We start from the raw sequence: 15,669 nt of genomic DNA, 5'->3' as shown, positions 1-15,669 counted from the left end.
CAAAGTTTTTTGTTCGTTGTTAACAACGAATAAAAGGGAAACAATGTCATAGCGTTGGAAGGAAAAAAAATTAAACAACGAACAAACTTGTTTTACTTTTTTTGTTTAACGCTATGACATTGTCTACTTTTGTTCGCTGTTAGTAACAACAAACAAAAAATTATGTCCTTTTTTGACCGTTTTTTTGTTCGCTGTTAGTAACAATGGAGATATCTGACCTCAGCTTTGGCATAAAGATGTTTATTTTTAAAACTAAAACTTTTCAAAGCTTAATTTTAGAATTTTTTTATAATAACTTTTATTTTTTCAATTTTTCACTTATTTATTATAATTTATAACAATAAAAAACTTCTGACATGTTAACAAATCCAACACAAAAGTAATGAGACAATTTCACTATGAGACCATCTATATTAGAATGTCTTAATATATACGTACAATCTTAAAGTAATCACTTATAATCTTAAAGAAATCAACCGCAAATCCACAATCTTAAAATGACTAATTATAGTATTAAAGTAATCGAACTTATCACGTTTTATGGATTGAAAGTAATCACTTGTAACCTTAATGATCACTTACAGTATTAAAATGATTACTTTTTCAGTCTTAAAGTGATTACTTAGTATATTAAAGTGATTATTCACAATCTTAAAGTGATCAATTTTTATAATCTTATAATTATAATAATCACTTTATACTTGGTCACTTACAATTTTAACCTTGAAGTAATCATTCACAATCTTAAAATGATCAATTAAAGAAATAAGTTGATTGTACAAGTCCGTATCATGGTGAGATGATCTCATGTAAGACTCATTGTAAATCCAAATATATTAGTTTTTACAAATTCTGATTTAAGACGGTTTTACCGTGAGACAATTTTTAAATTGGGCTAAATAGACAAGTAAATTAATTAAATCCACTTTTGTACTTAAAATACTCACTTTTAGATGCTTAATCTTTAACACATAATTTGGATATAAATTTGACATTTTGAATATTAAAAGTGCTCACTTTGATTGTTAAAAAGAGCCACTTTACATGTAAAAATATACTCACTTGTTTCATAATAACTTAATTTATCATAATAACTTAACATTTGACCTCATTCCAAATTCCACCTAAAAAGTTTGTAGAACTATTCTAAATAAAAGACTAAAACCTTATGTTTTAGAACTTGTAACGTGGAAGAAACACAAGCAACGAAATTTTCACAACATTGGCCTACTCGCATTTATATACCCCATTCTCCAACGTTCTTTCATTCAAAATCTATGACGTACACCTAAAAACGAACTTTTCCCTTTTTGCCTATTTGGGTTTTTTCCTCCCAAGAATTTGGGTTTTGTTTTTGGTCAAAAGAAACAAAATCAACATGAAAATTATAGAAAGAATGAGAGGTGTTAATGGTAGATTTTGTGAGGAATTTACACCTGGGTATTATGGCCTTTGCACTCTTGGCGGAATGCTTAGTGCTGGAACTACGCATTTACTTATTACTCCTCTTGATGTTCTCAAAGTTAATATGCAGGTAATTGTTTGTTTCTTTTTGTTTTTTCCTTATACCCTACTTAAATCCTTTGCAAGATTGCTGTATTGCACCTTTTTTTCTTTCTTTTTTGATTCTTTATTTGGGTTTTCTCAATAATTTTATGGGTATTTTTTTCTTTTATTTGTGCAAGGTTTGAATCTTTATGTGTCGGGTTCTTGGTTTGATCCTTGTTTTGGTTGTTATGTAATTATACATTTTAGTTTCGTATAGCTAAATCAGATTGTAAAATAGGGATGTTCTTTATTGAACCTAATCTTTGATTATTTAGCAATTATATATGTTTTTTTTGGTAGCTTCATTCATTGTCAACATCCACTTGCTCATTAACCAACATTTGGTTCAAATTGGTAATTGAGGTCGGGTTACTTTTCTCTATGCATTAGCTTCACTTGTTCATTTACAGGGTAGGCCGAGGGAAGGGGAGAGCTAGGTGATAATCAAACCCAAGATCTTTGATGGGGAGACAAGATATAAATCTTAGCTTTACTTATTATGACTGCTTGTAAATATAATTGTTCATTGTATTTGTCAACATTTAATTTACCCATAATCCAAAATTGTTCTAATAGGTAATAAGTGTGGGTTATCTTTATTGTTATTATTCAATTTCTCCTTGTTTGAATTAGTAGGTGAATCCCATCAAATATGCAAGCATTTCATCTGGTTTCTCCACAATATGGAGTGAACATGGTGCGTCTGGCCTTTGGAGAGGCTGGTCAGGGAAGTTCTTTGGATATGGGATTCAGGGTGGTTGCAAGTTTGGTTTATACGAGTACTTTAAGAAACAATACTCTGATATGTTGGTAGGGCACAGCAAGAGCATGATATTCTTTCTGAGTAGTGCATCTGCTCAAGTATTTGCCGATGTAGCTCTATGCCCTTTCGAATCTATTAAAGTCCGCGTGCAAACTCAATCGGACTTTGGCAAGGGTTTAGTTGATGGATTTCCTAAAGTGTACAGAGCTGAAGGCTTCTCTGGGTATTTTTCACAAAACTTAATAATAGCTTTATTACAATACCCGAGGTTTGTGTTCTTGTACTCTCTCTGTTCGCTTTATGTTTGCTGATACTTGGTTTCTGTAATGCAGATTTTACAAGGGCCTTGTTCCACTTTGGGGACGTAATCTTCCATGTAATAATGCTTAACTTGCATCCCTGAAATAATCATTTACATACTTTCTTGTTTGTCAATGTTGCAGTTCTTTATCCATTTGGTGAGTCATATGCCGTTGTTGGGTATCTGTAACTTCCTTAACGTTGAAGTTTGTGATCTGTTTACATGGTTGCATACTAAGCTAAAAATTCATTTTGGACAACAATGAACATGTTTTGAATGGGCTATCAAACACATTATTCTTGTATGGCTGATCAAATACTGATTTTCCTCTTAATTTGTATTTCTTCTCTTTATTAAACATTATTCTCTATACATGGTAAAATTGACGCTTTCAACATATTAAGCTCATCACCAATCATGTATTTATCATAATGGAATGTCAATGTTGCATTTTACTTTTGAGTTGTGCTCTGTGAATTGTAGTAGTGCATTCACCTCTTTATAAAGCAACAATAGAACTATCTCAGCATTCAAGTTGTGCCCAATATAGATTTTAGAATCAGACCATTTTTATAGACATTACCTTTTAAGATTTTATAAGTAGAGCCGCTAGAATGAGGGAAACGGATAGTTTATTTTCGCCTTGGTACTTCCTTATCAATGATAGAAATAATAAATTTGTAGTAGTTGATGGGTTATGTGTGAATGTATGAAACTTGGAGCTTAGAACAATATTTTCAGATACATAAATTCGAATTTGCTCTCTACTCCAAAAAATATTTTCCAATGAAACTCGCAAAGTCGCAATACCTCATTAAAGAGTTTGGTCTGATTCTGTAAAGTCAAGTTGGGTGAACTAGTAGGAGCTTGGATCCTTGCTTTTCTTTTCTTGTCAGATCTTAATCTTTGTCTTTTGTAGAAATATTGGAGAATAACTAATGTTGTTGTCTTAGCTCTTACACAATAGTTGTGCTTTCGTGATTTGTAAAAATAAAAAATTCTAAAAGTTAAATGTAAACGATCTTGATTTTGAAGATTGTTTGTAAACGATATGGTGCGTTCCTAATCACTATTTTTTTTCCTTTTTTGAATTGTTTGTTATCAAGTTTCCTTATATTTTCCTGAATTAGAGGGAGTGATTGATATGAGTACATGTTGCTTCCTTCTCAGTTTCCATGGTAATGTTTTCAACATTTGAGCATTCAGTCGATTTCATATATCGTGATATCATTCAGCAAAGCAAGGAAGACTGCACGAGGCTCCAACAGCTAGGAGTGACATGCTTGGCAGGATACGCTGCTGGAGCTGTTGGCACGTTGGTATCAAATCCCGCTGATGTTATTATGTCCTCACTTTTCAACAAAAAGGTTGACTCTGTGATTCAGGTGTGGATGACCGGGAATTCTCTTTTATGATGCCAATTTCATAAACATCCAAATAATTACTTTCACTGAAAAGTTTCAATTGCTATCTCTCAGGTTATGAAGAAAATAGGGTTCATCAATCTCTTCACCAGGAGTTTACCTGTTCGAATTGCATTGGTGGGGCCCGTTGTGACTACGCAGTGGTTTCTATATGATACCATTAAAGTTCTAAGCGGACTGTAAGTTCAACCCCTTCTATTTTTTTTTTTTTTTGTAATGTTTATCTCCAAAGGTATGTCAGTAGCATCAATTAAAGTTATGCACGAAATCAAGTTGGAAGCTTTGAATGTTTGTTGATGATTGTGTTGAAGACTCCCTTCTGAGTCTGGATGGTATTTTTTTTTTGACCGGGGTAAGGCTGGAGAATCTGGTACAAACAAGGAGGAAGGGGAAACTGTACGTGGTGAGAATCGAATCCTTGTTACAAGGTTGAAACGGAAAGCCTTCAACCACAAGACCCAACTGATTATAGTCACCTTAAAGCCTGTATGGTGTTTTTGATAAAGCATGATCATATTGCTGATGTGACATTATCTCTCTTACTAATGGGACTAATTGCCTTTGTGATTTTTATGTACTCATTTATTTATTTTTTGGATTATTTGGCCTAATATTGCTCTCCATGTCAATCACCATAATCTATGGTTGTTTGATGGTTGCTAAATTTTTTAGAAACCTTTCATCCTAAATTGCCTGGTCTCACAAATGCCTTACTAGCATTTCATTAACGTGGAATAAAAATGTGAGAAGCAATAGAGTTGAATAAAGTTGTTGGATTAAGTAATAGAGTTGAATAAAAATCTTCTATGCATGTAAGAAAAAGGAATTACTCAAAGGCTAGTTCATTAACAATCAACAATTTGCAAAATCTGCAATAGGGGTAATTGATTTACAAAGGGGCAATTATGTAATTACCTTGTTAGTGCCTTAGTGGTAACTTGCGGAATAAGTTAGTTTTAAGTGCTACTTTTCTTAGGGGCATTAGAGGCTCATTATCATCATTAAAATTGTTAAGTAATTGGTGGGTGAGTTTATACTCATTTTAGGAGACTTCAATCTTCTCGAAGTGCTTGATTTATCTTTCTTTTACCATTTCTAGGTCTGTAATCTTTCTTTGTTGATCAATATTGTAATATAATTTTACTTTTTGTCCTTATAATATTTCATTCCCAAATTTACTGTTTAATTCAAGTAGCTAGATCTTAGCAAAATCACTCTCAATAATTACTAAAACTCCATTATAATATTTCATTCCCAAATTTACGGTTTAATTCAAGGAGTATGTTTCCGTCAACTGTTTGATTACTAAAACGTGGATTAGAAGTTTAATGATGCAAGAGAAAAACTGAATTAGGACGGCCAACTATGTCGTTGAGATGCACAGTCAGCTTTTTTGTTTGGAAGTGTTATTGGGGATATTTCACGGTTGCATAATTGATTGAATAGATTATAATACAAACTCAATTAAAATTTTGAATTGTTATCTTTCCTAAATTACTTTATTATCATCTTTACTTTCTTCGCAATGCCCTAAATATAGTCACACTCATCTTATTGCTGCTTAAGTTTTCTTCTTAAAATTAATTTTACAAGGAATCTCAAACACTTAACAGTTTTCTCAACTTTCATTTCAAACATAAGTATTGTCAAGTACAAAAGGAGAAAGGAGGAAATCTGATGCCACTGGTGGATTCTTGTTATTGTCGTTTCTGAAGTTTATGATTTGGTAGGAAATGAATGGACTGATGTTGAAAATATTGCTTTAGTTTCCAAATAATCAATAGCATTGAATAGAAATGTTCTATTCAATAAAGAGGATATATTTTCATAATTCGTACTTTTGTTTGTCTCATGTCTCCTATACAATAATTTGTGATTAAAATTGTCTTTTTAATGTGAATATTAATTTTAATTTTGACCTTATCATTACAAAAGAAGTGTCAAAAAGAAAAAAACCATTATCAAAAAAAGATTTTAATGGAGGTGTTTTGAGCATATATGAAAATCTTACAAAACTAGAATGTTTGCTAGTTGCGGCTGATGTAGCTTTAGAAAAATTTAAAGGTGAACAATACTTGCATTCACTTTCGGTTTCTCTAGTTCGAAAGATAGAGCAATTACAAGGTGAAAAATCAAAATTAGTCGTTAAAAAGATGATAACAAAGTCCGAATTGGATCATGAACAAGCTCGTCTAGCCATGGCCATCAGCTAATGTTTGAGAAATTAAGATCTTAAGAAGTTGGCCCATATATACATTTAATATGTTAAAGTGATCACTTGTACTTATTTCTTAAACATTGGCTGATGGGCATGACTAGACGAGCTTGTTCATGATCCAAGACGGACATTGTTATCGTCTTTTTAATAACTAATTTTGGTTTTTCACCTTGTAATTGCTCTATCTTTCGAATGAGAGCAACCAAAATCGAATGCAAGTATTGTTCACCTTTATATTTTTCTAAATCTACATCAGCCACAACTAGTAAAAATTCTAGTTTTGTTAGATTTTCATATATGCTGAAATCACCTCCATTAAAATCTTCGTTTGATAATGGTTTTTGTCTTTTTGACATTTAGTCTGTAATAATCAAGTCAAAATTAACATTAATATTTACATTAAAAGGACAATCATTAATTACAAATTATTGTATAGGAGACATGAGACAAACAAAAGTACAAATTTTGAAAATATACTCTTTCTTAGATTGAACATTTCTATTCAATGCTATTAATTATTTAAAGGGTTAAAAATTAAAAAAGATATTTAATTAGTAGGAATTTGAAATGTGAGACGAGAAAGAGTTTGTTTAGAGGAAGAAGATGAAGTTAATTCGTTAATGGAGGATGAATTAGGATTTTGTGTTTTCATGTTTACAGTAATAGCTGGGAGTGATTTTGCAAATTGTTGATTGTTAATAAACTAGCCTTTGAGTAGTTCTTTTTTATTACATACATAGAAGATTGTTAATGAACATCTTTGATTACTAAAACGTGGAAGTGATTAGAAGTTTAATGATGCAAGAGAAATACTAAATTAGGACCGCCAACTAAGCCGTTGAGATGCACTTTCAGCTTTTTTGTTTGAAATTGTTATTGGGGATATTTCACGGTTGCACAATTGATTAAATAGATTATAATAAAAACTCAATTAAAATTTTGAAATGTTCTTATCTTTCCTAAATTACTTTACTTTCATCTTTCCTTTCTTCGCAATGCCTTAAATATAGTCATACTCATCATACTGCTGCTGAAGTTTTCTTCTTAAAATTACTTTGATAAGCCTCTACCTCTGTGCTATTTTGTTTGTAGAATCTCAAACACTAAAAAGCTTTCTCAACATTCATTTCAAACATAAGTGTTGTTTAGTACAAAAGGAGAAAGGAGGAAATCAAATGCCATTAGTGGATTCTTGTTGTTATTGTTGTTTCTGAAGTTTATGATTTGGTTGGAAATGAATGGACCGATGTTGAAAATACTGCTTTAGTTTCCAAATAGATGTTCTGGTTCCAGCTATTTTCCATTTGTTGCTGTCGAAATTTGATAAAAATATGTGTCGTGCCTTTTCTCATTTATATTGACAAATATATACAAGAATACATGGGCCTGATCAAAGGGCCCACTTAGCTATTTAAAATAATAAATAAATTATTTTTTAATAATATATATATTCTATCACACATTTGGAGTCGAAACAAGTGGCTTGAAAAATGTTGAGAGCTTGAGGCTATCCCTAAAATCCTCAAAGAGAACGCAAGGGCGTCCTTTAGTAAAAAATATTAGCAACCTGTTATCTTGAAGGAACATATAGAACACGAACTTAACCACTTTTAACTTTTTCATGAACGAAGTGAATATCAAGCTCTATATGTTGTTTGCGTTGATGTTAAATAAAATTACCAGACAATGTCCCCTTTAGTGAGAGGGAAACCTAACTTGAGTAACAAGTTGCGTATCCAACATGATTTAGAGACAACGTTAACTACACCTCTGTATTAATCTCTAGACTTTGATAAAGTAGGTTGTCTTTTGGAAGATCAGGAGATAAGATTATCACCAAATATACACAATACTCCGGAGTAGAACGACGAGTGTCAGTACATCCTCCCCAATCTGCGTCAGTGCAAAACCAAAGTCAATAGTTCATTGAATATATTGAAGAGTTCAATGTAAGATTGCCATATGTTCTGACTTTTGGATCATGCATAAATAAACAAACCTGCTGGACAATATATGAAATGTGAGGTCTAGTATATGTCAAGCATCGAAGAGCGCCAGCTAAACGACGATAAAGAAGGGGATCCTCATAAGGATCACCTGCAGTAGGACTCAGTTTTCTATGATAGCCACCGATGTAGAATATGGGTTGCAATTAGACATGCCTGCCGCTACAGAATCTTAGTTGCATACTTATGAGAAAGAAAAGACCAAAAGAATGACGAGTAACAACAATCCCCAAAAAATAATTTATTGGCCCTAGATCTTTCCTGGCAAATTCAGAACTTAGCTTAACCATGATATATTGGTATAAAGAATAAGAAGACTGTAAGAATAAGGTCAGCGACATAAAGAAGATAAACAATATGATTGTCATGCTAGTAAATGAAAGGAGGACTATAAAGTATGAGTAAAACCAATAATAGCCACATAATCTGCAGACCGTTAATACTAAACCTGAGGTGCTTGCTCCAGTCCATAAAGAGATTTCCTCAGCAAATAAACATGATTTTGTTTATCTGGGTCTCGAAAACCCATTAGATAATGCATATAGACTATTTCATTCTAGTTCCCATTGTGAATAACATCTAACTGGTGAATAGACTAAGACTTGAATAAAGCAATGCACAAGACAAGATGAATAGCAATTGGTTTGACCACTTGACTAAAGGTTTCATCACAATCAACACCTTGTTTTTACCTTTCAAAAATACCATTAGAATGTGTTTATGTCAAAGTATCAAAGAACGAGTAATATTAACACTATCAAGACGAGGAACAATTTACTAAGTATTGTTTTCTATCAAAGCATCAAATTTATCTTGCATGACTTGTTTTCAGTTCAGACCAGACACAAGGAATATTTGGGAATAGGAGATATAGGATTAGTGACAATAGTGAGCTTGGTAAGAGTATTTTCGGGTTAGGTTTTTTAATATCTTGTTGATTTCTAGTAATTGTACACATTTGGAATGCTAATATAGATGGAGGAGATGGGTTGTTAATGTGTGAGGACTGTGGGTTGAGACTAAGCAAACCAAATCTGAGGTGTGGAGGTCGATAGGTAATGGGCTTATATGGTGAAGAGTTGATCCATTTGATTAACAGAAGAATTGGGCGTTTGAGATCTTAAGGTGGGACTATAGCTACTGAATAGGATATTAGGACTTGAGTATGAATTTGAGTCGAAATAGGAGAGGAAGACAAATTTGGCCAAGAGGCATCATCAGATAAATTGTGATGAAGATGAACGTTGTATGCATGAAGTAGGTGAAGAAGAATAAGTTTTAGAAAAAGGAAAAGTAGACTCATCATTACAGACATGGTGAACAATTATTATTTGACGATTTGAAATGTTATTACATTTGTACCTTCTATGATTATGTGGGTAACCTAAAAATAAGCAAGGAGTGGAACGATGTTTAAGTTTATGAATTTTTTGTGATGGCAAAAGAGAAAAGCATATACATTCAAAAATCCAGTGAGAATATAGAGGCACTCTTTGATAGAGAATATGAGTTGTGTAGTTTCCAAGAGTCTCAGAAGGTATGATTTTTAAAAGGTATGTAGTAGTTTGAAATGTGTGAGGTCAGAAAGAATGAGGCATAGAGGCATGACAAACCATGGTGCGAATCATATTATTTATAGTTTGAATCTTGTGCTCATCTTTGCCATTTTGAGGAGATGTTCGGGTACAAGAGAAACAAAAACATATGCCATGATCAACACAAAATTTATGTATTGACTTATGAAATTGACCCCGAGATCACATTGAAAAACTCAAGCTAATGGTTAAGGCCCTAAGATATATAGTATACTTTTAACAAAATCAGCATGCTGCCGTATAATAGTGATAGCTTGTATTTTCCCTTGTGCAAGCATTTTTGCTTCTAAATCATCCATGTTTGCCAAGTCCAAGTCTTCTACTTCACACTTGCAAATGCAATGCATCTATTATCTTGTCTAAAGCAGGCTCGGCAAGAAGTGCCCTTACAACAACTATTCTTCATGTTTGACAGCTACTAATATAGCCTATATTGTTGGTTGTGTGTCCTTCACATATAAACTTTATTATTGCATTACTTTATTTATTCTGATCTATGTTACTCGGACTCTTCATTTTGCTTCACATACCCGTGTCTGATCCTTGATGCTTGGACATTGGTATGGCACTTAGACACTTTATTTTAGATGTAAAATTGAATATTTGGACGAATCCAACACTTGGAACAACACCTATATCTGACATCAGTATCCGAGTCTAAGTAACATAGATTCTGGTAATTAACTCCAAAATTCAAAGATTTTTAATATTCCATGGAATCTTTGTGAATCAAATTTGCAGTTTCTTCTCCATTGTCTTGTATGCGATTTCTGTTTCTCAGTGAGATTGCAACGCTTGCTTTTCATTATTCAATTTAGTAAAGTTCGATTCTGAGGATTCTCAACTTGATATATGATCTGCATTGTTCTCTTTTACTGAATCACTAACTTATTATGACCTCAAATCTTTTCTGAAGGCCTACAAGTGGAGGACTTCCCAAGCAAGTTCAAGACTCGATTTCTGCGGGTTAATCTCAGCAGGCTTCTTGCAAAGTTTTAGCATAGCATACTCAGACAGTTCCTTCATTAGTTTCTTCGGTCCATACGAAACAGAAGAGAGTACTGTACAGGTTACATAAAGCTGTTCTTCAATTTTTAGGTATCAACTTCTTAGTACTCATCATTGATAGAAATCGCGGTGCAAGTTACACTGCTACATTCATTTATGTATCTAGGTGGGTGCACACCCTTTTAGTAACAAAAACTAATTTGTATTCATATTGTATCTACACTTAGAATATGTCACCTCTCTGTCTCTTTGAATTTGCTACTGTATATCTAAAAGGCGCTTACTTCAGTTCAGGGGCGAATCCAACAGAATACCGCGCTCACTTTATGTGTAACTCTTATCTCTTGATATTGTTATTATTTAAGTAGTATATATAAATTTCAATTCACAACTTGGAAAATTAATCTGGCAATATGAAAACTCGTCGAAATGGATTATAGAATTAAAAACATTGTATTTGTCATGATAAGTTGGATCTGCCATTGCTTCAATATGCAGCAATTTCTAAGAGACACTGTTGAACACAGGTACTATTGTTTGAGTACAAATATTGGGCATACATGTACCCAATTACCAGATCTGCAGGCACAAAATTTGTGGTTGGTGTAGCAGGTCAAGTTGCTAGTGGGACCATGTTGTTTAAAAGTCATTTTTGTAAAGCTTGGAATCTTGGGAGGAAGGAACAACATCAAAATTTAAATAAATAAGTAAAAATATATAAAAAATTCACATTATAGTTAACTTTTTAAATTATTTTTTAAGATGTAGTTTTTTTTCAGATCCGAGGTTTAGCATATTCGCACTTAGTAATAGTTAATATTTAATAAATGCCACGGGTTTAAAAAAAGGCTAAGGGTATATTCACTGTTACAACAGGGAAGAAAGTTAAAACTTGAGCCTATTCACTTTACTAACAGAGAACAAAGACTAAAGGTCAAAAACAGACTCTTTGATTTTTTTTTTTGACCTTCAGTCTTTGTTACTAATAGCGAACAAATCCAAATTGGCTATTATGTGATTTTTTTTTGCTTATTTGTTTTAAATTTTTGAAAGAACATAATCATTTGGATTTCATGTGCTCGTTTTTGCGATACATTGAATTCTTTATAGTTTGGTAGACAGCTTTTTTTTGTTGTTTTTAGCTGTTGATTTTGGTTCATTGGTTTTTCTTTACAAAAATGGAACACAAAATAATGACTATGATAGTGAGGTATAGAAGATTTTAAATACTTGGTGTGTATCCAATACTTGTTATGGATTTTGTTTTATCAATAAAATATGTATATTGCAAAATGAACAATAACATTCTATAAAATTTTCTGACCAAGTTTCTGGCGATAATTATACTCCATTCTCGAACTCCTATGAGATTAATGTATTGAAAAATCTAAAATAAATAATAAAAAATAAGAATAAATATGTAAATTGAAAATGATCAATTGTTTAATTGTTTTGGAGTGGAAAAGTAGAAATGATAAAAAGATAATGAAAGGTCAAATTGGGTAATTGAGTAGGCAATCACTTGAGTACTCCACCAAGTGGATAGTCTATTTGCAAATGGCAATCATATCAAGATCAACCCCTTTTAAACTTTTTGCACCCTTTGAAGTTTGAACTAATCTTTAACTGCCCGAATCTCTATAGGTGGTTTGGGCTATCAAAAATTGATTGTAAGTTTTTAATTTCTCCGTTTTAAGTTTTTTGAACGTGATTTGAATAAATATTTGTCATCTCCTTATCAGGAGTGTTGTTCTACTTATTTATTGGGTTGATTCTACCTATATAATTGGATTTTAATCTCTCTCCTCGTGAAAGTTTAGAGTTATAAATTTTTGTCTCTAATTGATTTATTGGTAGAGATCAACGTGATAATGCAGCAGACACCAAAACTATAATTACCATCAACAACATCAAATTCAATTCTATCTCAAGACTATAACGGATCGAAAGACCCCCTCGTAGAAGGTTGTATCAAACAACGATATAGAAGAGGATGTTCAAAATTGTCAGATCTCAACAACGATCATAGTTTTGTTAATCTTGAATTGTATTTGGTTAAAATTATTATGTACTTGCTAATTTTTATCTCTGATGTAAATGTTATATGACTTTTTATTAATGAATCAAGTATTATTAAAAAATAATAATAATAATCCTTTAACTTCAACTAGGAAACATTATTTAGATGTTGTTTAATTTTGATTTATTTACTTCTATCTAAATTTTTGTTTAAAAAGTTAGTTAGTACATAAAAACTAAAGTTTGAAAAATTTTATGAATCTCAAACAGATATTAAGGACAAAAGTAATTTTAAAATAGTAATTTATTAAGACATTTGTAGTGAAATGTCAAAATAAAATAAGACATTTTACATTAGAAGTGTAGGTTTTTATTTATTTATTTATTATGGTTCTATGATTTAACAACATATTAAACATGAAAAATTAAGTTGGATTATTTTCACCTTTTTTTCTAAAATTAGAATAAGGTCAATTCTACTTCATTTTTTTCGTATTTAGGTACTTTTATTTTTTTATTCTTTTAAAATTTTGTAATCAAATTAAACAAAAGAAAACTAATTATCATTTGTATTTTTTATTGACAAATAATTGTTTTTCACCAAAAATATATTCATTAAAATCAAACATTATAAAAGCATTTGTTTACTTCCAATTTTCCAAGATCAATAGGAGTGTGGACTAATTTAGTTTATCATAATAACCTCTTAATAAAGAAAAATAAAGGTGTCAAGTTTGGACTAACAATTGAAATGTTGTTGTCAAAAGTCAATACTAAAAGAAAGTGACCTCAGTTATTATGCTAAGAGTATACATCACTTGGGAAAGGTGTGGATACCATTAGTCATTAGACTCATATTCACTTGTTAATGTGTTGGTTTTTTTTTTTCGATAATTTTGAGGATGTTTGGCAAACAGCTGATAACTGATAGCTAGTAGTTGATTAGAGCAACTGATTTAACTAGCTGATTTAATAACTAATTTGACTTGTTGATTTTATTAGCTAATTTTATTAGAAGTGTTTGGTAAAATTTTGCTGATAGCTGAAACCTGATTTGTGTAATTGACAAATATATTAAGAATATGAAAAATATATTGTTAAGTTTATAAAGTACTACTTTATTTCTTTATAGTACTTTTAAGTTAATAATTGACAAAATATTAATAAGCATATAAAAGTATAATTATAAATTACTTCTACATTTTTAAATGTAGAAAATTGTGTTATAGTCAATAGACCTAACTCAAAGCACTCATAGCTAAAAACCATAATTAATATTTATAACAAGAAGATAAATAATAAAAAAAAAAACTAACTTGGTATGGCATGAGCCAAGACATGAGGAATATATTAGTTATACAGGTATGAGATCTGGGTGATGAGAGGAGTAAAAAGAAGAAGAATAAAAGGGTAAAATTGTCTATTTACATAAAAATTGCAACCAGCTATTTGAACACGCTCCAAAATGCACTGGGTTCTAATTTAACTTATTTTTATCAATTAGCTCTCTCAACAGACTCTTTTATCAAACACTATTTTTAGCTTGTTTGACCAATGAGCTAGCTAATGGCACTAACCAGCTGAAAATCCTCCAACCTATTGATTTACCAAACACCCTTATTAAAAATTAAAATCGTGCATAGGATAACGTGAAAAACAGAAATGTAGCAACTATTAAAAATCAAAGTAAGTAATTATTAAGTTCTTCTAGCTTCAACTTTTTATTTTTGTCACTATTTTTTAATATTTTGTCTTTATACATGCCTAAAACATATAAAACAATTTTCATCTTTTTCTAATAATTTTAAAATTTGAGATTTTTTTATTTGGCGGTTTCAAATTTATTTTAAATTATTTTTAATGGTATTACTAATTAGGATTGATTGCATAATAGCTTAGATAGTTAGATTAGACTCGTTGACTGCAAATAGCCATCCATAGTCGGTCAACGAATGCATATATTTTTTGGTTTGTTCAGTTATCAATCTAAATCTAAAACAAAGAATTGTTTCACGGATTTCATCCCTTCTCCGAGTACTCCAAGTCCAACTACTCGTCAACTTCTATTACTGGATTCCTAGATTTTTTTTTTTTTTTTTTAGAATGTGTAGTATATTTTATTCATAGTCCATAGATAATCCTTTGGATCTTATTCAGTCAATACGAGCTATATTAATTAATCAACTAAAACTAGGGATGACAATCTCAAATAATAATTTATAATAGAAAAAATATCAAGAATAATACATTTTTTTTGCTTTTTCTCTACAATAATATCAAATTTTAATTGACCATGAATAATACCAATTAAGAAAGATGTTTTCCTAGAATATCTCTAATATGTTAAAAATCAAACTATAGTAGATTATATGACAAAAACTATTGGTAAATTAGTTAATAAATTAAAGTTGATATTATTCTAGAAAAAACCCTATAAGTTGGTGTTATTAATGATTAATCAGAAGTTGATATTATTGTAAGGAAGTTAACGAAAGTTTGTATTATTTACATTAATTTTCCCTTTATAATATTATTGTGTTATTTATGATTAATCAAAAGTTAATATTATTGTAAAAAAATTAACGAAAGTTTGTATTATTTACGATAATTTTCCCTTTATAATATTATTGTGTTATTTAATCTATGTATACTATTCAACGTGTTTCATGATGAGTCTCTAGCATTACTCCTGGGATATAGAAATATTATTGTTATGAATAAAATAGCAACTTTTTTAATTAAAATGTTGTTTTTTAAAATTATATTAAAATGACAATGTTATTGCTA

The 15,669-nt window shown here is 30.9% G+C and overlaps 1 protein-coding gene across 1 annotated transcript; it reads left to right on the top strand.

The window, feature by feature from the left end:
- Positions 1–1,192: 1,192 nt before the first annotated feature.
- Positions 1,193–11,784, top strand: LOC130823265 (mitochondrial phosphate carrier protein 1, mitochondrial-like). Its single transcript, XM_057687890.1, has 6 exons — positions 1,193–1,534; positions 2,185–2,534; positions 2,644–2,687; positions 3,783–3,997; positions 4,091–4,215; positions 10,772–11,784. The coding sequence occupies exons 1-6, from the start codon at positions 1,379–1,381 to the stop codon at positions 10,824–10,826; spliced, it is 945 nt and encodes a 314-aa protein (XP_057543873.1). The 5' UTR covers positions 1,193–1,378; the 3' UTR covers positions 10,827–11,784.
- The last annotated feature ends 3,885 nt before the right edge of the window (positions 11,785–15,669 follow it).

Source organism: Amaranthus tricolor, chromosome 1, assembly GCF_026212465.1.
Source record: "Amaranthus tricolor cultivar Red isolate AtriRed21 chromosome 1, ASM2621246v1, whole genome shotgun sequence".
Lineage (NCBI taxonomy): Eukaryota > Viridiplantae > Streptophyta > Magnoliopsida > Caryophyllales > Amaranthaceae > Amaranthus > Amaranthus tricolor.
This window is presented reverse-complemented; position numbering and strand designations above follow the sequence as displayed.